General features: G+C 48.5%; 2 protein-coding genes across 6 annotated transcripts in view; both read right to left on the reverse strand.

The window, feature by feature from the left end:
- The window catches only part of sdcbp (syndecan binding protein (syntenin)), a 261,455-nt gene that overhangs the window by 224,336 nt on the left and 14,559 nt on the right, over nt 1-22,560 (reverse strand). The window lies entirely within an intron of this gene.
- Nucleotides 1-22,560, reverse strand: part of unm_hu7910 (un-named hu7910) — a 78,205-nt gene that overhangs the window by 53,632 nt on the left and 2,013 nt on the right. Inside the window, exons 2-6 of one of the 5 annotated variants that reach the window (XM_079864985.1) lie at nt 20,646-20,712; nt 19,593-19,742; nt 18,586-18,657; nt 17,911-18,000; nt 16,530-16,562 (exon numbers count right to left, since the gene is read on the reverse strand). In XM_079864985.1, the coding sequence (XP_079721111.1) occupies nt 16,530-16,562; nt 17,911-18,000; nt 18,586-18,657; nt 19,593-19,742; nt 20,646-20,682 (382 nt within the window). In that variant the 5' untranslated portion in view covers nt 20,683-20,712. The remainder of the gene's footprint in view (nt 1-16,529; nt 16,563-17,910; nt 18,001-18,585; nt 18,658-19,592; nt 19,743-20,645; nt 20,713-22,560) is intronic. The other 4 variants (XM_079864987.1, XM_079864984.1, XM_079864986.1 and 1 more) reach the window with 4 other exon arrangements.

A 22,560-nucleotide genomic window follows, 5' to 3' on the forward strand; every position in this document is an offset into this window, starting at 1 on the left:
AATGACAACCTGCACTTCTGCTTCGAACGAAGACGTGCAAATGAGGCCACTGACGAGAACACATGCTCCACTAAAGCAGCTGGAGGTCAACCGATAGTGAATTTTACCGATAGCGATAACTAGGTTGGCCAACGCTGGCCGATAACTGATTAACCCTCTGGGGTCTAAGGTGTTTTTGGGGTCCTTGAGATGTTCTGACATGCCCTGACATTTGTGCTTTTTTCAGTTGCTTATAAACATAGTAATGGCAAAAAAAAATTACACACTATTTAGCACAAACAGGGCTACCATAATATGTGAGCAACAAGAATGTACATGTCTGCATTTTTGAGAGAATAATGTTTATGCGTGGTTATTGAAAAAACTAAAAACTAAAGTTTCTGAAATAAGACCACAAAACACACACTAAATATGTGCCAATAAGACTTTTGTCTAATGGATGTCATCGCCTAGTGTTTTTTCTTCAAAATGATATGAAAATCACCCTGCCTAATCATTCACATAACACAATACATTGATTTGAATTTTGCAAAGCACTTTCTGTTTGGAAAGGCAATATTCGAGTGGGCGTCATATTATGAGGGTTTAACACCTGAGGACCGCATACTTAATGAGCCATTCATTCAGGTGAGTCACTGAGCCACAAGAATGCAAGAGCAACAGTTGGAAGCATCTCAATTCTTTTTTATTTTTCCACATATTTTGCTTGCAAATTGGCCTATAATATCCAAGGAAAACATGTCTAGTAATTGTGCAGTTAATTCTCATACTGTATTTTCAGTTTTGGAATATTTATCCTCTCCCCAAATTTGTCACTAATAAAACACAATAAAAATTATTTAAAGAAAAGGCTTATATTTACCTTTTAATAGTTTGTCTACCTTGTAAATATTTCAATAAACAACAATTCAAGTGTAATCTTTCTTTGTAAAAACTAAAGTATACATTTTATCATACATATTTCAAAGTTAAGGATTTGATTGATTATTTGATTATTTTTGACAAAAAATTGGCAAATAAAAGCTTATTTGAGGTGGCAGATATTTTACAGTAAAAATGTATAATCTATCCAAAACTAATCAACGAAATGTTGTCTTTCATATGTCTGTAACATAGGTCTTTCATTTTTATTATAAGAAATATAAATGTTAATTTGCAGTTTAATACGTTGCTTATACAAATATATATATGTGCATACACACACACATATATATGTGTATATATTTATACACAAAAATAAATTTTATTTATATTTTTTATATACATTTTTTTTTTCCACAAATTGTGCTTGCAAATTGTATAATATCCAAGGTAAACATGTCTAGTAATTGTGCAGTTAATTCTCATACTGTATTTTCAGTTTTGGAATATTTATCCTCTCCCCAAATTTGTTACTAATAAAACACAATAAAAATTATTTAAAGAAAAAAATTATATTTACCTTTTAATAGTTTGTTTACATCTACCTTTTGAGGGACATTTTCCATTATTATTATTATTCCTCACAGCGCTGCGAGACGGTGTAAACAAGTAATGATCTGAATAAACTTGTGTTTTCTCGAGCTGATATGGGGCTCGAGAAAACACAGCCCCTCACAGGTTTGCGCCGTGGATTCCCGCGAGTCAGACGCGGATACTGTGTTTGTTTTAGGCTCGCGCAGTCTTCACTCGGACGCGCGCTTCAATCCGTTGTGGAGACTCTCTTTTCGTTCCAGTGAAATTACAAAACAAAATACACACAAACATGTCTCTGCCTGATATACAACCACTGATAAACATAATCTGATTTGATAAAAAAAAAAAAAAAAAAAAAAAACTATATGAGTGCGGATTCGAACTCAGAACCTCTGACACACTAGGCAAATGTTCTACCACTAGACCACTTGAGTACACGTATTTACTCACGTAAAAACTCGCTGTTTACTCGGCGTGATCAATTCGCTCTTGAAAATACTGCCGTTCGTGAGTTACAATCTTCCTCTGAGGAAAAGGTGAGTTCTTCCTGTCCAGAATCATCTGAAGGGCGTCTTTACCGGAGAAACGAGCCATCCTCTCTAAACGCGATGAACTATCAGTGAATCTGATCTGATGAAACTTCGTGTTTTCAAGGCATTGATCGGGGGGCGGGTGCGAAGCATAGATTACCTAAACTATTTACCATGTGAATAGCGCCGGGGGCGTGGCGGCCGCAGCTCATTTAGAGATAATGAAGGGAGAAGGAAAAACGGTACCTCTCCTTGCTTTCAAACGGATTACATGAGTTGAAAACATTTGTTTTTTATATTAATTACTTCATTTAAAAGAATAGATTTCAAGCTTCATAAAGACATATATCACGTGTCTGTGTGAGAAGTATTCGCTGAGTTATGATTCATTTTCGGACGCGTTTCAGAATGGACTACACGGACAGAGAGAAGGCAGAACTCACTCCGTGTTTATTTTTCTTAATTTGGCGAAAAGCACAACACTTTGTTTTTATTGTGAGTATACACAAAAATAATACACATTTAACAGAATCGATTGATGTATGAAACTCCTATGGAAAATCAAAGTCAACAGAGTATTTATGAGTTTCTTTTACACTGATAAAAAAAAGCGAGCTGGTATCGCCGGCGATACCACCGACCTAAGGGGGTTAATCAACCGATAGTAAAAGTAGTTAAAACCGATAGACTGAGAATCGCTGCGTGCGACTGCGATAAAGCGTGTAGGAGCCCCAGTGCGACTGCGATAAAGCGTGTAGGAGCCCCAGTGCGACTGCGATAAAGCGTGTAGGAGCCCCAGTGCGACTGCGATAAAGCGTGTAGGAGCCCCCGTGCGACTGCGATAAAGAGTGTAGGAGCCCCAGTGCGACTGCGATAAAGCGTGTAGGAGCCCCAGTGCGACTGCGATAAAGCGTGTAGGAGCCCCAGTGCGACTGCGATAAAGCGTGTAGGAGCCCCGGTGCGACTGCGATAAAGCGTGTAGGAGCCCCGGTGCGACTGCGATAAAGCGTGTAGGAGCCCCTGTGCGACTGCGATAAAGCGTGTAGGAGCCCCTGTGCGACTGCGATAAAGCGTGTAGGAGCCCCTGTGCGACTGCGATAAAGCGTGTAGGAGCCCCTGTGCGACTGCGATAAAGCGTGTAGGAGCCCCTGTGCGACTGCGATAAAGCGTGTAGGAGCCCCTGTGCGACTGCGATAAAGCGTGTAGGAGCCCCGGTGCGACTGCGATAAAGCGTGTAGGAGCCCCGGTGCGACTGCGATAAAGCGTGTAGGAGCCCCTGTGCGACTGCGATAAAGCGTGTAGGAGCCCCAGTGCGGCTGCGATAAAGCGTGTAGGAGCCCCAGTGCGACTGCGATAAAGCGTGTAGGAGCCCCGGTGCGACTGCGATAAAGCGTGTAGGAGCCCCGGTGCGACTGCGATAAAGCGTGTAGGAGCCCCAGTGCGACTGCGATAAAGCGTGTAGGAGCCCCAGTGCGACAGCGATAAAGCGTGTAGGAGCCCCAGTGCGGCTGCGATAAAGCGTGTAGGAGCCCCAGTGCGACTGCGATAAAGCGTGTAGGAGCCCCGGTGCGACTGCGATAAAGCGTGTAGGAGCCCCGGTGCGACTGCGATAAAGCGTGTAGGAGCCCCAGTGCGGCTGCGATAAAGCGTGTAGGAGCCCCAGTGCGACTGCGATAAAGCGTGTAGGAGCCCCCGTGCGACTGCGATAAAGCGTGTAGGAGCCCCGGTGCGACTGCGATAAAGCGTGTAGGAGCCCCCGTGCGACTGCGATAAAGCGTGTAGGAGCCCCGGTGCGACTGCGATAAAGCGTGTAGGAGCCCCAGTGCGGCTGCGATAAAGCGTGTAGGAGCCCCGGTGCGACTGCGATAAAGCGTGTAGGAGCCCCAGTGCGACTGCGATAAAGCGTGTAGGAGCCCCAGTGCGACAGCGATAAAGCGTGTAGGAGCCCCGGTGCGACTGCGATAAAGCGTGTAGGAGCCCCGGTGCGACTGCGATAAAGCGTGTAGGAGCCCCAGTGCGACTGCGATAAAGCGTGTAGGAGCCCCAGTGCGACAGCGATAAAGCGTGTAGGAGCCCCGGTGCGACTGCGATAAAGCGTGTAGGAGCCCCGGTGCGGCTGCGATAAAGCGTGTAGGAGCCCCAGTGCGGCTGCGATAAAGCGTGTAGGAGCCCCGGTGCGACTGCGATAAAGCGTGTAGGAGCCCCAGTGCGACTGCGATAAAGCGTGTAGGAGCCCCAGTGCGACAGCGATAAAGCGTGTAGGAGCCCCGGTGCGACTGCGATAAAGCGTGTAGGAGCCCCAGTGCGACTGCGATAAAGCGTGTAGAAGCCCCAGTGCGACTGCGATAAAGCGTGTAGGAGCCCCAGTGCGACTGCGATAAAGCGTGTAGGAGCCCCAGTGCGACTGCGATAAAGCGTGTAGGAGCCCCAGTGCGACTGCGATAAAGCGTGTAGGAGCCCCAGTGCGACTGCGATAAAGCGTGTAGGAGCCCCAGTGCGACAGCGATAAAGCGTGTAGGAGCCCCGGTGCGACTGCGATAAAGCGTGTAGGAGCCCCAGTGCGACTGCGATAAAGCGTGTAGGAGCCCCAGTGCGACTGCGATAAAGCGTGTAGGAGCCCCGGTGCGACTGCGATAAAGCGTGTAGGAGCCCCAGTGCGACTGCGATAAAGCGTGTAGGAGCCCCAGTGCGACTGCGATAAAGCGTGTAGGAGCCCCAGTGCGACTGCGATAAAGCGTGTAGGAGCCCCAGTGCGGCTGCGATAAAGCGTGTAGGAGCCCCGGTGCGACTGCGATAAAGCGTGTAGGAGCCCCGGTGCGACTGCGATAAAGCGTGTAGGAGCCCCAGTGCGACTGCGATAAAGCGTGTAGGAGCCCCGGTGCGACTGCGATAAAGCGTGTAGGAGCCCCAGTGCGACTGCGATAAAGCGTGTAGGAGCCCCAGTGCGGCTGCGATAAAGCGTGTAGGAGCCCCCGTGCGACTGCGATAAAGCGTGTAGGAGCCCCAGTGCGACTGCGATAAAGCGTGTAGGAGCCCCAGTGCGGCTGCGATAAAGCGTGTAGGAGCCCCAGTGCGGCTGCGATAAAGCGTGTAGGAGCCCCAGTGCGACTGCGATAAAGCGTGTAGGAGCCCCAGTGCGACTGCGATAAAGCGTGTAGGAGCCCCAGTGCGGCTGCGATAAAGCGTGTAGGAGCCCCAGTGCGACTGCGATAAAGCGTGTAGGAGCCCCAGTGCGACTGCGATAAAGCGTGTAGGAGCCCCAGTGCGACTGCGATAAAGCGTGTAGGAGCCCCAGTGCGGCTGCGATAAAGCGTGTAGGAGCCCCAGTGCGACTGCGATAAAGCGTGTAGGAGCCCCGGTGCGACTGCGATAAAGCGTGTAGGAGCCCCAGTGCGGCTGCGATAAAGCGTGTAGGAGCCCCGGTGCGACTGCGATAAAGCGTGTAGGAGCCCCAGTGCGACTGCGATAAAGCGTGTAGGAGCCCCAGTGCGACAGCGATAAAGCGTGTAGGAGCCCCAGTGCGACTGCGATAAAGCGTGTAGGAGCCCCGGTGCGACTGCGATAAAGCGTGTAGGAGCCCCAGTGCGACTGCGATAAAGCGTGTAGGAGCCCCAGTGCGACTGCGATAAAGCGTGTAGGAGCCCCAGTGCGACTGCGATAAAGCGTGTAGGAGCCCCAGTGCGGCTGCGATAAAGCGTGTAGGAGCCCCGGTGCGACTGCGATAAAGCGTGTAGGAGCCCCAGTGCGACTGCGATAAAGCGTGTAGGAGCCCCAGTGCGACAGCGATAAAGCGTGTAGGAGCCCCGGTGCGACTGCGATAAAGCGTGTAGGAGCCCCGGTGCGACTGCGATAAAGCGTGTAGGAGCCCCAGTGCGACTGCGATAAAGCGTGTAGGAGCCCCAGTGCGACTGCGATAAAGCGTGTAGGAGCCCCGGTGCGACTGCGATAAAGCGTGTAGGAGCCCCAGTGCGACTGCGATAAAGCGTGTAGGAGCCCCAGTGCGACAGCGATAAAGCGTGTAGGAGCCCCGGTGCGACTGCGATAAAGCGTGTAGGAGCCCCGGTGCGGCTGCGATAAAGCGTGTAGGAGCCCCAGTGCGGCTGCGATAAAGCGTGTAGGAGCCCCGGTGCGACTGCGATAAAGCGTGTAGGAGCCCCAGTGCGACTGCGATAAAGCGTGTAGGAGCCCCAGTGCGACAGCGATAAAGCGTGTAGGAGCCCCGGTGCGACTGCGATAAAGCGTGTAGGAGCCCCGGTGCGACTGCGATAAAGCGTGTAGGAGCCCCAGTGCGACTGCGATAAAGCGTGTAGGAGCCCCAGTGCGACAGCGATAAAGCGTGTAGGAGCCCCGGTGCGACTGCGATAAAGCGTGTAGGAGCCCCAGTGCGACTGCGATAAAGCGTGTAGGAGCCCCAGTTCGACTGCGATAAAGCGTGTAGGAGCCCCGGTGCGACTGCGATAAAGCGTGTAGGAGCCCCAGTGCGACTGCGATAAAGCGTGTAGGAGCCCCAGTGCGACTGCGATAAAGCGTGTAGGAGCCCCCGTGCGACTGCGATAAAGCGTGTAGGAGCCCCAGTGCGACTGCGATAAAGCGTGTAGGAGCCCCAGTGCGGCTGCGATAAAGCGTGTAGGAGCCCCGGTGCGACTGCGATAAAGCGTGTAGGAGCCCCGGTGCGACTGCGATAAAGCGTGTAGGAGCCCCAGTGCGACTGCGATAAAGCGTGTAGGAGCCCCGGTGCGACTGCGATAAAGCGTGTAGGAGCCCCAGTGCGACTGCGATAAAGCGTGTAGGAGCCCCAGTGCGGCTGCGATAAAGCGTGTAGGAGCCCCCGTGCGACTGCGATAAAGCGTGTAGGAGCCCCAGTGCGACTGCGATAAAGCGTGTAGGAGCCCCTGTGCGACTGCGATAAAGCGTGTAGGAGCCCCGGTGCGGCTGCGATAAAGCGTGTAGGAGCCCCGGTGCGACTGCGATAAAGCGTGTAGGAGCCCCGGTGCGACTGCGATAAAGCGTGTAGGAGCCCCAGTGCGACTGCGATAAAGCGTGTAGGAGCCCCGGTGCGACTGCGATAAAGCGTGTAGGAGCCCCGGTGCGACTGCGATAAAGCGTGTAGGAGCCCCAGTGCGACTGCGATAAAGCGTGTAGGAGCCCCAGTGCGACTGCGATAAAGCGTGTAGGAGCCCCAGTGCGACTGCGATAAAGCGTGTAGGAGCCCCAGTGCGGCTGCGATAAAGCGTGTAGGAGCCCCAGTGCGACTGCGATAAAGCGTGTAGGAGCCCCAGTGCGGCTGCGATAAAGCGTGTAGGAGCCCCGGTGCGACTGCGATAAAGCGTGTAGGAGCCCCAGTGCGACTGCGATAAAGCGTGTAGGAGCCCCGGTGCGACTGCGATAAAGCGTGTAGGAGCCCCGGTGCGACTGCGATAAAGCGTGTAGGAGCCCCAGTGCGACTGCGATAAAGCGTGTAGGAGCCCCAGTGCGACTGCGATAAAGCGTGTAGGAGCCCCAGTGCGGCTGCGATAAAGCGTGTAGGAGCCCCAGTGCGACTGCGATAAAGCGTGTAGGAGCCCCAGTGCGGCTGCGATAAAGCGTGTAGGAGCCCCAGTGCGACTGCGATAAAGCGCGTAGGAGCCCCAGTGCGACTGCGATAAAGCGTGTAGGAGCCCCAGTGCGGCTGCGATAAAGCGTGTAGGAGCCCCGGTGCGACTGCGATAAAGCGTGTAGGAGCCCCAGTGCGACTGCGATAAAGCGTGTAGGAGCCCCAGTGCGGCTGCGATAAAGCGTGTAGGAGCCCCAGTGCGGCTGCGATAAAGTGTGTAGGAGCCCCAGTGCGGCTGCGATAAAGCGTGTAGGAGCCCCAGTGCGACTGCGATAAAGCGTGTAGGAGCCCCAGTGCGACTGCGATAAAGCGTGTAGGAGCCCCAGTGCGGCTGCGATAAAGCGTGTAGGAGCCCCGGTGCGACTGCGATAAAGCGTGTAGGAGCCCCAGTGCGACTGCGATAAAGCGTGTAGGAGCCCCGGTGCGACTGCGATAAAGCGTGTAGGAGCCCCAGTGCGGCTGCGATAAAGCGTGTAGGAGCCCCAGTGCGACTGCGATAAAGCGTGTAGGAGCCCCAGTGCGGCTGCGATAAAGCGTGTAGGAGCCCCAGTGCGACTGCGATAAAGCGTGTAGGAGCCCCGGTGCGACTGCGATAAAGCGTGTAGGAGCCCCAGTGCGACTGCGATAAAGCGTGTAGGAGCCCCAGTGCGGCTGCGATAAAGCGTGTAGGAGCCCCGGTGCGACTGCGATAAAGCGTGTAGGAGCCCCAGTGCGACTGCGATAAAGCGTGTAGGAGCCCCGGTGCGACTGCGATAAAGCGTGTAGGAGCCCCAGTGCGGCTGCGATAAAGCGTGTAGGAGCCCCAGTGCGACTGCGATAAAGCGTGTAGGAGCCCCAGTGCGACTGCGATAAAGCGTGTAGGAGCCCCAGTGCGACTGCGATAAAGCGTGTAGGAGCCCCAGTGCGACTGCGATAAAGCGTGTAGGAGCCCCAGTGCGGCTGCGATAAAGCGTGTAGGAGCCCCAGTGCGACTGCGATAAAGCGTGTAGGAGCCCCAGTGCGACTGCGATAAAGCGTGTAGGAGCTAGGGCTGGGCGATATGGCTGAAAACTGTATCACGATATAAGTGTTTCATATCGGTCGATATCGATAATTATTGAAATTTTTTATAACATTTAAAATAAGGACCAGTCCAGGAGACAAATATATTACATTTAAAGATTTTTTATTTTAAACTTAACCTACCTCTGATTATAATCCCATCAGTTATGAAGGCAGAAATGTCAACACGACCATGGAAAACTCAAAAGTCTAAAATCACAATGAACACTTAACAATTATCTCTTAACATTAAGGTGCAAAATTAAAGAATACGTAAGAAATGCTTTATAAAGGGGTGGGTGATATGGCAAAAATATAATATTACGATTTCTTTCAGGAAAATCACGATTCACGATTTTATCACAATTCTTTTTTATGTTGGTTTTACTATTTTGTGACTGAGCATTGCAGCCAAACTAATGTCCATATTTTAAAAACAAAGCCTTAGGTAACAAAATATAAAATAAAAAAGAATGGCAGACAGGGGCGAAGATAAAAAATGTTCTCATTATTTTCTTTGTTATTAAATATTAAGATCAAAGATACACATTACACATACACAACTTAATATACAAATTAAATAAACAGTGCTTTATGTTTTCAGCTACAGTAGGTGTGTTTAACAGTAGCATTGCAGAAAGTAATTAAATGAACAAATATGAAAATAAAACAAAACAGACTTCACTGTATAAATTATACATTGATACTTATTAAAGCTATTAGTAAAGTTATCAGTCAAGAGCAGTGAGTGATTTTCTCTTTACATTTTGTTGTTTTATTAACATTAAAGGGATAGTTCTCCTAAAAATTCTAATTTTCATAATTTACTCTCTCACGTTGTTTTAAACTCGAATAAGTTTCTTTCTTCTGTTGAAAATAAAAGTTATTTGGAAGAATGACCAACAGTTGATGTACCCCAGTGACTTCCATAGTATATTTTTCTCCTATGGAAGTCAATGGGGACCAGCTACTGTTTGGATACCCACATTCTTCAAAATATTAATATTAGAAAATATTAGAAGGAAATGAATACAGGTTTGGAACAACATTAGAGTGCGTAAATAATGAGATAATTTTTATTTTTGGGTGAACTATCCCTTTAAGGACAAGCGGCAGCGTGTTTACTATTACTACTGTCTCTTTAAGAGCTGCGCGCGACGCGTCTAATATACACGCATTTATACACGCAGATTTTCTCTCAATTTTCTCAAGTTTGCTTTCACTTTAGACATATCTGACTAGTTTATGTAAACCTTGTGTGTATATAACAGTATTAGCACAATAAGACTCGAAAGACAGGCTTTTAGTGCATGTGAGCTTCACATGTAACTACGCGCTGAGAAACGCACACGCTAGAACAGCGCATCAGCAGCACGCGAATGACAGAGAAACTGACGGCATAATCTGCAGACGACATTGGTCAGACTACGGTCAGACTTGAAGTCAGGCGAGCTGACTTTTCCTGTTTTATCTAGTTACTAGAGAGTGAGTGCCTTTGTTCATGCAATCAAACTTGCTTTGCTGGTTTCTTCCGACGAAAAAAAAAAAAAAAATTATCGAACGTTTTATCGAACGCATTTTTTATTGATATTGATTACGTGTCTATCGCGATACATATCGTTATCGTTTTATCGCCCAGCCCTAGTAGGAGCCCCAGTGCGGCTGCGATAAAGTGTGTAGGAGCCCCAGTGCGACAGCGATAAAGCGTGTAGGAGCCCCAGTGCGACTGCGATAAAGCGTGTAGGAGCCCCAGTGCGACTGCGATAAAGCGTGTAGGAGCCCCGGTGCGGCTGCGATAAAGTGTGTAGGAGCCCCAGTGCGACTGCGATAAAGCGTGTAGGAGCCCCAGTGCGACTGTGATAAAGTGTGTAGGAGCCCCAGTGCGACTGCGATAAAGCGTGTAGGAGCCCCAGTGCGACTGCGATAAAGCGTGTAGGAGCCCCAGTGCGACTGCGATAAAGCGTGTAGGAGCCCCAGTGCGGCTGCGATAAAGCGTGTAGGAGCCCCGGTGCGGCTGCGATAAAGTGTGTAGGAGCCCCAGTGCGACTGCGATAAAGCGTGTAGGAGCCCCAGTGCGACTGCGATAAAGCGTGTAGGAGCCCCAGTGCGACTGCGATAAAGCGTGTAGGAGCCCCAGTGCGGCTGCGATAAAGCGTGTAGGAGCCCCAGTGCGACTGCGATAAAGCGTGTAGGAGACCCAGTGCGACTGCGATAAAGCGTGTAGGAGCCCCAGTGCGACTGCGATAAAGCGTGTAGGAGCCCCAGTGCGACTGCGATAAAGCGTGTAGGAGCCCCAGTGCGACTGCGATAAAGCGTGTAGGAGCCCCAGTGCGACTGCGATAAAGCGTGTAGGAGCCCCAGTGCGACTGCGATAAAGCGTGTAGGAGCCCCAGTGCGACTGCGATAAAGCGTGTAGGAGCCCCAGTGCGACTGCGATAAAGCGTGTAGGAGCCCCAGTGCGACTGCGATAAAGCGTGTAGGAGCCCCAGTGCGACTGCGATAAAGCGTGTAGGAGCCCCAGTGCGACTGCGATAAAGCGTGTAGGAGCCCCAGTGCGGCTGCGATAAAGCGTGTAGGAGCCCCAGTGCGACTGCGATAAAGCGTGTAGGAGCCCCAGTGCGACTGCGATAAAGCGTGTAGGAGACCCAGTGCGACTGCGATAAAGCGTGTAGGAGCCCCAGTGCGACTGCGATAAAGCGTGTAGGAGCCCCAGTGCGACTGCGATAAAGCGTGTAGGAGCCCCGGTGCGACTGCGATAAAGTGTGTAGGAGCCCCGGTGCGACTGCGATAAAGCGTGTAGGAGCCCCAGTGCGACTGCGATAAAGCGTGTAGGAGCCCCAGTGCGACTGCGATAAAGCGTGTAGGAGCCCCAGTGCGACTGCGATAAAGCGTGTAGGAGCCCCAGTGCGGCTGCGATAAAGCGTGTAGGAGCCCCGGTGCGGCTGCGATAAAGTGTGTAGGAGCCCCGGTGCGACTGCGATAAAGCGTGTAGGAGCCCCAGTGCGACTGCGATAAAGCGTGTAGGAGCCCCAGTGCGACTGCGATAAAGCGTGTAGGAGCCCCAGTGCGGCTGCGATAAAGCGTGTAGGAGCCCCAGTGCGGCTGCGATAAAGCGTGTAGGAGCCCCAGTGCGACTGCGATAAAGCGTGTAGGAGCCCCGGTGCGACTGCGATAAAGCGTGTAGGAGCCCCAGTGCGACTGCGATAAAGCGTGTAGGAGCCCCGGTGCGACTGCGATAAAGCGTGTAGGAGCCCCCGTGCGACTGCGATAAAGCGTGTAGGAGCCCCGGTGCGACTGCGATAAAGCGTGTAGGAGACCCAGTGCGACTGTGATAAAGTGTGTAGGAGCCCCAGTGCGACTGCGATAAAGCGTGTAGGAGCCCCAGTGCGACTGCGATAAAGCGTGTAGGAGCCCCAGTGCGGCTGCGATAAAGAGTGTAGGAGCCCCAGTGCGACTGCGATAAAGCGTGTAGGAGCCCCAGTGCGACTGCGATAAAGCGTGTAGGAGCCCCAGTGCGACTGCGATAAAGCGTGTAGGAGCCCCAGTGCGGCTGCGATAAAGCGTGTAGGAGCCCCAGTGCGACTGCGATAAAGCGTGTAGGAGCCCCAGTGCGACTGCGATAAAGCGTGTAGGAGCCCCAGTGCGGCTGCGATAAAGAGTGTAGGAGCCCCAGTGCGACTGCGATAAAGCGTGTAGGAGCCCCAGTGCGGCTGCGATAAAGAGTGTAGGAGCCCCAGTGCGACTGCGATAAAGCGCGTAGGAGCCCCAGTGCGGCTGCGATAAAGCGCGTAGGAGCCCCAGTGCGACTGCGATAAAGCGCGTAGGAGCCCCAGTGCGGCTGCGATAAAGCGTGTAGGAGCCCCAGTGCGACTGCGATAAAGCGTGTAGGAGCCCCGGTGCGACTGCGATAAAGCGTGTAGGAGCCCCAGTGCGACTGTGATAAAGCGTGTAGGAGCCCCAGTGCGGCTGCGATAAAGTGTGTAGGAGCCCCCGTGCGGCTGCGATAAAGCGTGTAGGAGCCCCAGTGCGACTGCGATAAAGCGTGTAGGAGCCCCCGTGCGACTGCGATAAAGCGTGTAGGAGCCCCAGTGCGACTGCGATAAAGCGTGTAGGAGCCCCCGTGCGGCTGCGATAAAGCGTGTAGGAGCCCCAGTGCGACTGCGATAAAGCGTGTAGGAGCCCCGGTGCGACTGCGATAAAGCGTGTAGGAGCCCCGGTGCGGCTGCGATAAAGCGTGTAGGAGCCCCGGTGCGACTGCGATAAAGCGTGTAGGAGCCCCAGTGCGACTGCGATAAAGCGTGTAGGAGCCCCAGTGCGACTGCGATAAAGCGTGTAGGAGCCCCAGTGCGACTGCGATAAAGCGTGTAGGAGCCCCAGTGCGGCTGCGATAAAGCGTGTAGGAGCCCCGGTGCGACTGCGATAAAGCGTGTAGGAGCCCCAGTGCGACTGCGATAAAGCGTGTAGGAGCCCCCGTGCGGCTGCGATAAAGCGTGTAGGAGCCCCAGTGCGACTGCGATAAAGCGTGTAGGAGCCCCGGTGCGACTGCGATAAAGCGTGTAGGAGCCCCAGTGCGACTGCGATAAAGCGTGTAGGAGCCCCAGTGCGACTGCGATAAAGCGCGTAGGAGCCCCAGTGCGGCTGCGATAAAGCGCGTAGGAGCCCCAGTGCGACTGCGATAAAGCGCGTAGGAGCCCCAGTGCGACTGCGATAAAGCGTGTAGGAGCCCCAGTGCGGCTGCGATAAAGCATGTAGGAGCCCCAGTGCGACTGCGATAAAGCGTGTAGGAGCCCCGGTGCGACTGCGATAAAGCGTGTAGGAGCCCCAGTGCGACTGTGATAAAGCGTGTAGGAGCCCCAGTGCGACTGCGATAAAGTGTGTAGGAGCCCCCGTGCGGCTGCGATAAAGCGTGTAGGAGCCCCAGTGCGACTGCGATAAAGCGTGTAGGAGCCCCCGTGCGACTGCGATAAAGCGTGTAGGAGCCCCAGTGCGACTGCGATAAAGCGTGTAGGAGCCCCCGTGCGGCTGCGATAAAGCGTGTAGGAGCCCCAGTGCGACTGCGATAAAGCGTGTAGGAGCCCCAGTGCGACTGCGATAAAGCGTGTAGGAGCCCCGGTGCGACTGCGATAAAGCGTGTAGGAGCCCCAGTGCGACTGCGATAAAGCGTGTAGGAGCCCCAGTGCGACTGCGATAAAGCGTGTAGGAGCCCCAGTGCGGCTGCGATAAAGCATGTAGGAGCCCCAGTGCGACTGCGATAAAGCGTGTAGGAGCCCCGGTGCGACTGCGATAAAGCGTGTAGGAGCCCCAGTGCGACTGTGATAAAGCGTGTAGGAGCCCCAGTGCGACTGCGATAAAGTGTGTAGGAGCCCCCGTGCGGCTGCGATAAAGCGTGTAGGAGCCCCAGTGCGACTGCGATAAAGCGTGTAGGAGCCCCCGTGCGACTGCGATAAAGCGTGTAGGAGCCCCAGTGCGACTGCGATAAAGCGTGTAGGAGCCCCAGTGCGACTGCGATAAAGCGTGTAGGAGCCCCAGTGCGACTGCGATAAAGCGTGTAGGAGCCCCGGTGCGACTGCGATAAAGCGTGTAGGAGCCCCAGTGCGACTGCGATAAAGCGTGTAGGAGCCCCAGTGCGGCCCGGGTCTACGGCGTACACCCTCAGATGAATCTGATAACAGCATATTGGCTAAACAGATTCTGCAAACACCCAGTGTGTATTAGCGTTTGCACTCTGGAGATCGTGATGAGAGAGCGTGTTTGTGCAGTGTTGAGCAGTTCAGCCAATCACAGACATATCTGTCGATTTCTTGAGACACAATGGCCAATCAGAGGCGTTTCAGCTAAAACCCCCTCACCGCTCCACACGCTGGAGTCTGTCCAGAGCGGAGTTATGCGACTCGCGAAATCTTCTCATTATAACAAAGTACAGACACGATGTAAATAAGAGATTCATCGTGCAGTGTAGACAACTTCATTGATTGTAATGGAAGTGTGTGTTGGAAGTGTGTCTGTTATACTCGTGAGTGGCTCATATGAGGTGTGTGTGTGTGTGTGTTTCAGCCTCATTTCTGCTTGAGGTCTTGATAAATTGTGGAATTTCTTTGTCGTTTAGAATCCAGTATTTAATGCTTTTGTCTTTTATGAGTTTAAAGGGACACTCCACCCATTTGCATTAAGCTTTGCATTGTTAGAAACCCAGTCATACTATTGAATGGTCGTGCAACACTCTCTCATTTTCCCCTGAGACGGGAGAAATCCGTTATTTACCTTTTACACTTCCTCCTACAATGACGCAAAAATCGTAATTTTGCGTCATTGTAGGAGGAAGTGTAAGAGGGGGGGATTTCTGTTGAGACTACAGACACTCGTTCCTCATCTTTCCCAGGGGGCGGGACCCGCTCACGCTACAGACCTATTACAGATCAGTGGGTGGGACTTTACTCTCTGAAACTGAAAGCAATATCCTCCATCTTGTTTGAAGCTAAGCTAACAGGCGCTGTGGAGACAGATGTAAAGTTATGACAATAGCGGAGGAGAGTGCTCAATATGATATAGAAGAAGAGGATTTCGGAAGTCTGATGCTTGAATCAGGTGTTTGTGGCTACCTTTACAAGCCGCATTATAGCGAAGAGCAGCCGAGGCAGAAGACCTGCCTGCCGCGGACGAGGAGCCCGGACTGGCTCGAGTTAGGGTGGACTGGTGGCGCCGGTGATCTCACTATGCAACGACGAACCGCTACGAACACAGAGATAGAGTCCGTCTGCAGCAAAGAAATTCAACGATGACAATTTCTCCTGGACGAAATCTCTGAATCAGACGAGGACACGGACGTTTGTGTTGAGAACTATCCTAGTTTCGCACCGCATATGTTCTGACTGAACATCCAGGTACCATGCAATGATTCACCTTTTCGAAAGAAATACAAACGAGGAGTAATGCACTAATGAGTTCGCCAACTAACTAGACATTTTGTGTGAATGTGAAATGAATTTCAAGCTCTGGTGGTAGCTAGCCTTGTAGACGGAAGAGTGATTTCTCTTATAGGCAGATATGCGCTTTCTGGATTAGTGGGAGTGGCTTGCGGAGCTGTGCAATGTGGTGCATTGTGGGAGTTGTTGTCTTTCATACAAATGCGTCCTGAAGTTATTTTTTGTCTTTCCTCGGTCACGAAGGCACCAAATTCAAAATTTATTTTACATTTCGACTACATATATGACCCACTTTAAATAAAAAACAATGTTCAAATGGGTGGAATTCCCCTTTAATAAAGAGCTCTGTCTCGTCTTCTGTCCAAACATGCGGCTCATCTTTAACACACACCAGTTGACCTGTAAAAAACTGTTTCTACTGCAGTTCTGTGAAATATTCCTGTCAAGTGGCCTGAAAAAGCTCCTGATACGAGCGTAAAAACTCTTTTGCGATATATGGGAGTTTTTGCAGAATTGACATGTTTCCATTGGGCGAGTTTTCAATTCGCAATTTCATTTTGAAGGGTAATGGAAACACAGCTACTGTTTTCTACAGAGAACTGAATGAAATCATTTCATATTCGATGATCTCTACACAGTTAATGAATGAAACTAACTCAACACTGAACTGACTTTAGCTGAACAATGACACGACTTTCTTTTTAGAGCTGCAGAATTGCTGGAAATACTTTTGTCCATTTAGTGTACACACACACACACACACACACACACACACACACACATCCATAAAATATATAACAAGCATCCTATGTCACACAGAAGTCATATGGGTTTGGGAACAACATGAGGATGAGTAAATCATGATATAATTATCATTTTTGGGGTCAACTATTGCGTTAAGTGTACATTAGAATCCCTAAAGACCATACGAGTTTAAACACCCTAAACTACGAGATTAATAAATAAACCAGAACTCATGCGAAGTACCTCTGTCATTTCCCACTTCTTTAGGCCTCTCATCTGCAGTGAAAGAAGGACGAACAGTGAATGATGACCTGATTTTATACGTCCTCAAATCTCTCTATTGTGTGCACATGATCTTACTCACGAGATACACCACTCACATCTCACATGCTGCTGTCTTTAACTGAGATTACACGAGTACTTGATGACCACAGTATTAGTATAGTATGTGATATGTACTGCATTCGCACAATATATCAAAATGATCGAAATATCACAAGTGTATCACAATATGCATATCACAACGGCTTGCAATAACTGGAGTCATGAGCAAAAGACAAAGAGAAAATCACTCACGGCTCTTCCCAGCAAGCAATTTTGTGTTAAAAAGAGCCGTCAAACACAGACGTCTAGGCTAAAGCTAAAACAAGGCAACATTTGGGCTGTCAGTGAACATTTAATAGACGTGTAAACCAGACCCAAGAATAGACTAGTCATCAATCAGATAAAGAAATGAAATGAGTGAAGAAATGAAACCAAACACCTTGTAATCACTGTTGACTCTTACATGATGGAATATCAAACATCTCGCAAGTTATTCTGGCAAAAACGACATGTAACCAAACTCAAGGTTATTTTGTGTAGAAGTGTGTTCCTCACAGCCGGACTACATCGGGTCTGTAGTTAACCAGGACAGAGAAATGAGCAGTGTTTTACTTTTACATGTGATTATTCAGTTTGTGTTGTTAAATAACCCTAATGTAGGATAACCTGACCCCTGACCCCTGAACCCCGAGCCCCTGACCCCTGACCCCCTGAGCTTTACACTGATGTTAAAATAACACTTCTTATATACAGTAAAACACTGATGTTCACTGGCAGAAGTTTAGGGATGTTTTCTTGTCACAAAAAGAATGTGAAACACATATAGGTTAAATCATTTTAAATATTTTTTAAAGATAATTTAAGTTAATTTTACACACTTTAAGCATTATCGGATCGCACATCGAATATCGCATTATTAATGAGTTATCACATTTTTCTCCAATATCGTGCAGCCCTACACTGCATTTCAACATCACACACACACACACACACACACACACACACACACACACCCTTCTCTATATGAAGACTGCATCATGCAGGGATCCACACACTCATGCATTACATGGAGTGACGCTTCCTGAAATCTCCTGAAAGTGTCAATCATGTCATGATGAACCCACTCCAGTCGAGCACGGGTGCAAGAGCCAATCAGAATCAAGTGCTTCTTTAAAGACCTCAAGCAACACAACATCACGGAGACGCTACAACTCAATCTTTCTGCAGCTTTCTCCATGCAAACACACCAGACAAGCAGAACAGGACAGAAGTGTCCGTGAACGCCACACAGTGTCTTTACGTGTGATCTTGGAGTGAGCTTGGATGCTCTTTTCCTCCGGTGCCACATGTTTTCTCAAGGCTTTTTCCTTAGTCGCCACAGTCCTGTTCTCTGAAGAGGAGAGAGCTATCAGAATAATACAGATAACAGATACGCTGACTATCAGCTGTCGATGTCAACTCGCCTTCATTTATACAGATTATACAGCAGATTCAACAATATAGATGTTTCACAGCAGCTTTACAGTAATGACAGGAGATTACAGTAACAGAGTTTAGGCTTTACAGCAGATCTAGAATAAATTTATTGTCCAGATAAAGTTAGTTTTGATGTGGCCGTTATTAAACACTGTATATGAGCCAAGTTCTTCACAATTACCTGCCATAAATGTGCATTACACTAGCAGATTTGACCATTTTGATGTTGACCTCGCTAGGACAAACAGTAGTTACAAGTCATGCAACATCAAATAACAGGAAACCTCAAAAGCAGACGCTCTTCTGAATCTGCATAAAGTTCATGAAAACAACACCGGAAAAGCTCATGGTGAGACCACTTCCTTATCTCACGTGTGTCTGAGAGTGTGTGTGTGTGTGTGTGTGTGTGTGTGTGTGTGTGTGTGTGTGTGAGAGAGAGAGATAGAAAGCAATTTAGACATGAAGGGGAAGAAACACAGACACAATAAATCTCACTCACCCAGCAAAACTCTGGCATCTTGTACATCAAAGTCTCCGTCTCCGTCAGCGTCATAAACTCCTCCGAGCGCACCTTCCGTCGACCAGGGAGAGAGCAAAAGACTGGTTAAAGTCTGCACTGAACACAAGATAACGTCAGGCTTGTACAGCGTTAGAAATAAACTCCTAATTTCATCCATTTTCTGGCAGCCAAACCCAGAGATTTAGCTTTGGCATCCAAACACACGTGGACACACTGAGTTCACCGAAGTTTCGTCCTCTCTCGACGAGTTTGCCTTTGGCTGGCATTATGCTGATATTTCACATTGTGACATGGACGTTTGCAACGTGATATTGGCACTTTAGGCCGTTCTGGATCAGTGTGTTCTCTGTTAGACAGAATAAATCCCTTTAGTGGGAGACTGTGAGATCTTATACACACACACACACACACACAGATTCAATCACACACTAAAGGAAAGCGTTAAAAAGCAGAATATGACCGTTTTAATAAAGCCCATGGATTCTGGGGTGTCATGTCTCATAGATCTGCATGTCCCTCAGTGGTGGAAATCCAGCGTTTAATGTAGTTTATGTGTCTATGTGGTGTTTTTAATCTGCTTTAAGTCAAGCCATGTGTAAATTCATAAGTCGACAGCATTGCTGAGTATTTCCTCCTTAAAACTGCAGTGAACCAAAGACAGTCTCAAAAACACACTTTGAAATCGCTGGTGTTTCTGACGTCACAAACTACCTTGTAACCAATCAGATCAACGTGTGATCGTCAACCAGTGGATCTCTGAGCTGAGTGAGTGAGTGGAGGCGGGGCTCATTTGCATATTCATAGAACCGCGCATACTAAATGAGGCAAGGGTGTCGAGTTACAGTCAAGATATTTTAAGGCATGAAGCAAGTCTTAAATATGTAATTTTGGTTTTCAAAGATGAGTTTTAGGGGGTAAAATGATCGACTACAGGGGGACTTTAAGTGTTCAAAAAAAAAAGAAGAAATGTTTTTAAAGGTACTCACCAACCACACTGTTGTAGTCGACGAGGTCGAACCACACGATTCCCACAGAGAGCCAAGCGCCGAGAAGAGCCAGAACCAGCAGCCAGCTGAAGAAAGAGTTTCCCTCACTCTTCTTCTCACTCTTCGAGACTGTGTTCCCAGCTGGAGACTCTGAGGACACACACACACACACACAATCAGATGCTACACGTGCTAGTGTATCTGTCAGCTGTCATTCCAAGCTGAATATGAACTAAAGGCTCAGAAATACTTTTTGAAAATACCACATTTTATATGTAGTGCTGCAGTGCACAGAGAGACTCCGCCCACACGCTCTTCTGATTGGCTGTGATTTATGATTGATTTTGACGCATCTCATAGTTTTGTCGGGGCTCGGTGTCAGCATTCAGAAAACAGAAAGTTTTATAAGTTTGGAACGACATGAGGCGAGTAAATGGGGACAATTTTCTTCTTAGGGCGAACTAACCCTATAATATTAAAATAAATAGCTTATTCTCTGAAAGTACATGTAACACCCTGAGAAGAGGGAAAAAATAATAATAATGGAAGAGCCCCAGGGAATGGTTCACTGGAAGAGTCGAATAACAAAGGATTAAAAAAAACCATAGGGATTGTATTACACTTGACTGGGAAGGTCATCTGTATGTTAAATGCACTGACAGACACGTGTTCATTCTCTAACCGGCTCTCTTTTACAGTCTAAACACGAAGGGGGCGTGGCTACATACATGTGGGCGTTACCTCAGAAGATTGACAGGGCCGGTAAAATTAGCATCGCAATGATTAGTCAGTCCAAACACAAGCAATTATCAAATGAAATCAGTTCATGAGTAAAAACAACACAGGAGTTGTTACAAGCAAAACTACACTGGCATGAAGTGTACATGCAATAACAAGCTCACTTTTCAGTACACAAACACACAAGAGACGAACTTTAGACGCTCACACCAGTTCAACAACCCCGTATGACACGTTACACTCTATCTGACCGTGTAACGTACCAGATTTCGCTCACACCACTCCAGCAAACACTGAGCACAACATGGACTCTACCTGTGGGTTTGTCTCCGGCTACACTGGTTTCTCCCATCCTGGTGGGTTTATAGTTTTTCAAACAAAACTGCAAAAGAATGAAGCACTCACATGAAGCACTTCTCACTGGTTTAGCTGCAACACGATATATGCACTGCCTCCTGGGTATTTTTAGTGCCGCTGTACACACACCCTCTTTTGGACCTCATATGGGGACAACAGTTATAGCTAAACACACACACACACACACTAACACAATTGAGTCTTCGCTAGGCCCGCCTCTCAACATTTCATCCCAGCATTTCCCAGCATTCTGTAGGGAACTTATTCCAGCAAACTTAAAATGTCAACTTTTCAAAATATTGACAAAATTTTGAACGATTTCACACCTAAAATAAGAAGAAAAAAAACGACGTAACCAAAATAAAATAAATGTTAATAAATTTATGAAAAGAAATGTATAAGAAAATGTTTTTCGAACCAATTTGGTATGTATGTTTTAAGTAGTCAAAAAACATTAATATCGCGCGTGTTTACAACAAAAATAAAACCAGACTAAATTGCAAATTTGGTGAGATGTTATATTTAGGTGATAAAATAATGTAATCTGCACGAAGGAATAAAAATGTTTTCAAAAATGTTTTTGGGTCATTCTTAACCCCGGGTCATTCTTAACCCGGGTCATTCTTAACCCCGGGTCATTATTAACCCCGGGTCATTATTAACTCCAGTCATTCTTAACCCTGAGTCATTCTTAACCCTGGGTCATTATTAACCCTGGGTCATTATTAACCCCGGGTCATTATTAACCCCAGGTCATTCTTAACCCCGGGTCATTCTTAACCCCAGTCATTCTTAACCCCGGGTCATTATTAACCCCGGGTCATTATTAACCCTGGGTCATTCTTAACCCCGGGTCATTCTTAACCCTGGCTCATTCTTAACCCCGGGTCATTATTAACCCTGGCTCATTGTTAACCCCGGGTCATTATTAACCCCGGCTCATTGTTAATCCCGGGTCATTCTTAACCCCGGGTCATTCTTAACCCCGGGTCATTCTTAACCCCGGGTCATTCTTAACCCCCGGGTTAACCGAATCCTGGGTTTTCTTCACGCTGCTCGGGGTTAACAATTAATCCTGGGTATTCATAAACTGATGTTCACTATACATTCCTAAACCATGGATAATGTTCTTATTTGCGTTTCTGAGGCGTCGGTGTCATTGATTGAATGAACGCAGACCCGTTTACATAAAATCATCAAGCGCTGCGTGTCCTCGTATTACCGTCTGTGTATCGAGTTTATAATGAATGGGCTTTTTGGACTATAAAAGCAAGAATTTATTCACTCAAATTGTTGCGTTTTCTGTCAGCATTTGACATGTTTACTCCCAAATGCTGAATTAGCCTAACTGTTTATTATACAAAGCGTTTACGTGACTCTCCAAAGAACGTAAATATGAGTACGCGATTGCTTGTCTGTTGCTAAACCGCTAGTTGTAACATTCGAACACTGTACTAGTTTGGCTTTGTCACCACAATGCGGGTTTAACACAGCAAAAGCACTAGAGATGCACCGATATGAACATTTTGGCCAATACCGATAACCGATAAATCTTTATATCTGAAAGCCGATAACCGATATATTGGCCGATAAATCTAAATCCAAATTTTTATATAATTTTCAAGAGCCTGATTACAAAAACAAAAGTCTCACCATTAAAATCCACATCCCAAACACACAATTATAATGTTCTCATTATGATTTTATGTAGCCGATATGACAGACTTGCAGACGTTGAACTGTATTTTCCTTTTTTTGAAGTGATTCCAATAATATTTCAAGCAATTCAGAACCGTCATGTTGAACAGTGCACATCTGAATCGTCTCAGCTGGAGTAAATAATACATTATTTATCGGCTTCAACCAAATTTTC

This window comes from Squalius cephalus, assembly GCF_949319135.1.
Source record: "Squalius cephalus genome assembly, chromosome: 3".
Lineage (NCBI taxonomy): Eukaryota > Metazoa > Chordata > Actinopteri > Cypriniformes > Leuciscidae > Squalius > Squalius cephalus.